This window comes from Arachis duranensis, chromosome 2 (assembly GCF_000817695.3).
Source record: "Arachis duranensis cultivar V14167 chromosome 2, aradu.V14167.gnm2.J7QH, whole genome shotgun sequence".
NCBI lineage: Eukaryota > Viridiplantae > Streptophyta > Magnoliopsida > Fabales > Fabaceae > Arachis > Arachis duranensis.
Window position 1 is genome coordinate 65,001,502 of NC_029773.3, and position 5,015 is coordinate 65,006,516.

The 5,015-nt window shown below is 39.9% G+C and overlaps 1 protein-coding gene and 1 non-coding gene across 2 annotated transcripts; one reads left to right on the top strand and one right to left on the bottom strand.

Moving 5' to 3' along the window:
- Positions 1 to 1,623: 1,623 nt before the first annotated feature.
- Positions 1,624 to 3,555, bottom strand: LOC107474678 (uncharacterized). Its single transcript, XM_016094316.1, has one exon. The coding sequence runs from the start codon at positions 3,553 to 3,555 to the stop codon at positions 1,624 to 1,626; it is 1,932 nt and encodes a 643-aa protein (XP_015949802.1).
- A 190-nt stretch (positions 3,556 to 3,745) lies between these two features.
- Positions 3,746 to 3,849, top strand: LOC127745294 (small nucleolar RNA R71). Its single transcript, XR_008006491.1, has one exon. It is a non-coding gene; the product is annotated as a small nucleolar RNA R71 (small nucleolar RNA).
- Positions 3,850 to 5,015: the final 1,166 nt, after the last annotated feature.

The following is a 5,015-nucleotide window of genomic DNA, read 5'->3' on the forward strand; positions in this document are numbered from 1 at the left end:
CCAGTGATCTGACTAAACAATCAAGCATGCATACCACCACTTAATTCTACTTGATTTTTCACTAATTGAGCCAAGTTACTTTTGTTTAAACTTTTCTTTTATTTTTGGAAACAGAACAAGCATGGCAAGCATTTGTTTAAGAAGGTGAAGTTATATCCAAACATCTAGGCATTCACTTTATTCAAAGCAATAAACAGACCAACATACTAAAAACTTCATATTCCAGAAAGATTCAACAATTACAGTTTAAACCAGAACAAGCATGCTTTTGTTTGCCTTTTAAAGAATGGTCAAGGAACAACACCACCTTGTGAAATTTCTTGTTTTCTCTTTGTTGCCAGGAAACAATTTGATTTCTCCTTCTTCTCCTAGTTGTTGCTTCCTGTTCTTTCTAAGATCCTTGTTTCCTTTCCTACAAAGAGTGATGAAGTTGCTTGCTTCTCAAGCACTTGGGTGGTTAGCTCAACTATGTATGGGCAAGTGTCTGAGTCTTAAGTTGGTGTGTGTGAACACCAAACTTAGTCTCTTACTTACTCCTCTGCTCTTTGAATCCTTGAATTTTCCTTGGAATGAAGTTGCTGCTAAGGATTTTAAGCATTTCTGTGATTGCTTAGAATGGTTGTTCCTTTCATATAATTCAAAGGTTGTTGTGTTCAGTTTATCTGTATGGTGGAACACCAAACTTAGAGTCACACATTCTCCTTTGAATTATTGATCCATGAATCCATTGTTTGGTGTGAAACACCAAACTTAATTCTTTGCAATGCACAGAAATTGCTTCACCTTTTTATTGAAACAACTAAAAGAAACAGCAAAAGAGTGTTACCTCAGGTTGGGTTGCCTCCCAACAAGCGCTTCTTTAGCGTCATTAGCTTGACGGTCAGTTTCCTCAGTTGAGGTGATATTTAACCTTGTCCTTTTCCTCCATTCTTATCCTTCCTTTGGTACCTGCACAAACAAACAAATTTGCTATCATTTCTTCGGTCCATGTGAATAATGAATAGTACTTACACATGTTTTTCATTCTTTTTGAATTGTAAATCAATGATTGACTTCATGAGCTTATAGCCGTGACTCTTGTATGTATGCACACTTATTACCGGACACCAAACTTAGTGTTTGGTAATGTCTCCTGATGACATGAAATCCATGTTGGTTGTCCTTAATGAATGTGCATAATTCTAATAAATCATAGTCACTTTGGCTCTTTGATCCTAAACAATTTGACTACCTAAAGTAATTGAAATCAAAGTATTAAAACATGCAAATGGTATACTCGTCATGAATTTCTAAATCCAGAGGAACTTCTTGCTTTTCGTTAATTGTGTTCAAAGAGGAACACCAAACTTAATGTTTGGTTGTGCACTTTGAATGAAAGATTGAATACAATTTGGAATAAGATTTGGGAGTGCTTTCAGGCACACCAAACTTAGAGACCAATTGTATTTTACATGCAATGTTTAGTGCACTTTATCAATAGTTGTCCTGAGGATTCAAGTCCATGCATAAGAAACCATGCTTTATTAGATGCAGAGCAAAACAATAAAGAGTTAGGATACTAAAACATGGGTTGCCTCACATGAAGCGCTTCTTTAACGTCACTAGCTTGACGGTTGTCCCTTGTTAGGGTGGATTGTAGTGCTTGATGTCTTCTCCTCTCACTATGAAAACGTCCCCATTTGATTCCTTCATGACTTCCACATGTTCCATAGAAAGAACTTTCCTGATTGTGAACACTTGAGGGAGCTGGGAAGGGATGGTTTTAAGTCCAGGTGGGATTGGCAGATAATGACTTGATATCACTTTATCTCCCGGAGAGAAGCCTTCAGTGGGAATTTTCTTGTTTCTCCACCCTCTTGGCAATTTCTTTACAACTCTTCCCTCTCGCTTGAGGCTTTCTTCATTGACCCTTATGCCAGGAGGATCCTTCTGATCTGTTTCTATTGATTCTTGTGGCTTTAACTCTTGTAATTCTTGTTTGTCTTCCAAAGATTGTTTTAGAGTTTCAGCTGTTGGATCGCTTTCCTCCAAACACAGATGGCTACTATCATCCTTAGGCTTTTCAGGTTCTGGTTCAGGCTCATATGCCGGTTTGAAAACATGGAAAATGAGTTGTTCATCATGTACTCTCAGAATTAGCTCTCCTTGTTCTATGTCTATGAGCGCTCTAGCAGTGGCTAGAAATGGCCTTCCCAGAATGATAGGGTGTAGGTAGCTTTCCTCCATGTCCAAAATGACAAAGTCTGTGGGGAAGAAATAATTTCCCACTTTCACCAGCACATTCTCAACTACCCCTTTAGCTTGCTTTTGAGTTTTGTCAGCCAGTTGTATGATTACATCAGTGGATCTCACCTCATTCAAGTGTAGCCTCTTCATAAGAGTCAGAGGCATCACATTTATGCTAGCTCCTAGATCACAGAATCCTCTGTCAATTTTAGTTTCCCCTATTATGCAGGGGATATAAAAACTTCCTGGGTCTGTTTTCTTAGAGACCATATCCTTCTTGATGAGTGCACTGCATTCCTTGTTCATTATTACAGTTTGTCCTCCCTTCAAAACTCTTTTCTTGCTCAACAATTCCTTCAAGTACTTGATATGTGTAGGCATCTGCTGGAGGATCTCAAGAAAGGGAATATTGATATGGAGAGACTTAAATGTCTCTAAGAACCTTGAATATGTTTTCCCTTTTTCACCTCCTCCTAACCTCTGAGGAAATGGTGCTTTTGGTTGGTATGTTTCCAGCATGCCTTTATTTTGCAGTTCCTTGGCTTGTTCATTTTCACTTTCCTGCTTAGCTTCTTCCACACCTTCCTTCAAGATTTCTGGCTCCTGTTCTGAGGGTCTGATTCCTTCTTCTTCTGATTCTTCCTTCAACATGGTGATAACCTTGCATTCTTCCCATCTCACTCCCTTTTGTTCCCCTTTAGGATTCTTCTTTGTGTCACTAGGGAACACTGCAGTTGACTTGGGGGCCTGTTGAGATAGCTCTCCTATTTGACACTCCATCCTCTTGAGTTTTTCACTATGGTTCCTTAAAGTAGATCTAACATCATCTCTAAAGCTTTTCAATTCACTTATGTCCTGACCCATGTTTGCCAGCCTTCCTTCTATCCTGTTTAATTGATCTTGAAATTGTTGGTTCGGATTGGATTGGGCAGGTTGGTTATTTTGGCCATGATATGGTGGTTGGGAGTAAGTGTTTTGTGTGGTTTGGTATGATCTTTGGTTAGAGTTTTGGTATGTGGAATTGTTATGTTGGTTGTGGTTGTAAGGTTTGTGGTTTTGTGGTTGGGTTTGTTGGTTCCCCCACCCAAAGTTTGGGTGATTTTTCCAACCTTGGTTATAAGTGTTGGAATGTGGATCATATGGTTGCCTTTGTTGGTTTCCCACATAGTTGGCCTCTTCCCAATCACCTCCTTCAGTGCTTATTTCCTCTTGATCTTGTGTGTGTATTGCAGCCACTTGCTTTGTGTCTAATTTCCTGGTAAGCTCTGCTAGTTGCTTGGCAAACACCTTGTTTTGGGCTAGAATTGCATCAACATGGTTCAGCTCCATGACTCCCTTAGTGTTGTGCCTCTCTGAAGCATAGTAGTACTCATTCTCAGCCACTGTCCCAATCACTTCAATGGCTTCTTCCACAGTCTTTTTCCTGTTCAATGAACCTCCTGATGAATGGTCTACAGCCTTCCTTGATTCATAAGAAAGTCCGTCATAGAAAATATGCAATTGTACCCAGTCATGGAACATGTCTGGCGGGCATTTCCTTGTCAATTCTTTGAACCTCTCCCATGCCTCGTAGAGCGTCTCACCATCTTGTTGTCTAAAAGTCTGAACCTCAGATCGAAGCCTATTGACCTTTTGTGGGGGGTAGAAACGTGCCAGAAACTTGCTTTCCACCTCATCCCAGGTTGTTGCTCCCCCTTGGGAATGATTCCAGCCACTTAGCTGCCTTGTCCCTAAGTGAAAATGGGAACAAGAGCAGTTTATAGGCATCTTCCTGGACTCCATTGGACTTCACAGTGTCGCAAATTCTCAAGAATTTTGTGAGGTGTTGGTTTGGGTCTTCATTAGCACTCCCACCAAATGAACAATGATCCTCCACCAATGATATTAGCTGTGGTTTGAGTTCAAAATTGTTGGCCTGAATGGTTGGTTTCTGAATACTGCTACCACAATTCCCAGAGGTTGGGTTTATGTATGAACCAAGAACCCTCCTCTCAGGAATGGCATTGTTTCCATCAACCCTCCCATGGTTGTGAAATTCTCTATCCATGTTGAGATCTAGAGCTTCCTCAAAATTATCCTCAGACTCTCCTTCAGATTCTTCTTCTCTCAGTACTCTCTTCCCTCTTGCTTCCCTTCTAAGTTTATGAAGGGTCCTCTCTGGTTCGGTATATGGAGGAGTTGATGTCTCTCCTCTCCTACCTGTCATACAAGAACACAGCACAGACAGCAAACAAGTGAAATACTCTTGGTTAATGGAAGAGTATGGTTAGAGCAGTTGAGGAATTAATTCAAATAGTTAGTGGGTCAGTGAGTTAGTTGCTTGAATTGAAAGGCATAAGAAAGAAAAAGCAAATAACAGAGTGCAGAAATTAAAATTCAACAAGTAACTTAATCTAAATTAACAAAACAAGAAAAATGCTCAATCTAGTTAACTTCCAATTTGAGAATTGTCAATCGAAAACCAATCCCCGGCAACGGCGCCATAAACTTGATGTGCATAAACTTGGTATGCTACGATTTAGGAAATTGCACGATCGGCAAAATTCCTTCCGGCAAGTGCACCGGTTATCGTCAAGTAAAAACTCACAATAGAGTGAGGTCGAATCCCACAAGGATTGGTTGAGTGAGCAATTCGGATTAGGAGTATGTTCTAGTTGAGCGGAATCAAGATTTAGATGAGAATTGCAGAATCTTAAATTGCATGAATTAAGAGCGAGAAGTTAAAGTGCTGAAATTAAAAAGGGATGGGGAGGATTGCATGAATTGAAATTGCAGAATGTAAATAGAAA

Excerpts from the sequence above, each read along its gene's own strand:
- LOC107474678 (XM_016094316.1), bottom strand. The coding sequence starts at position 3,555 with ATGGAGCTGAACCATGTTGATGCAATTCTAGCCCAAAACAAGGTGTTT.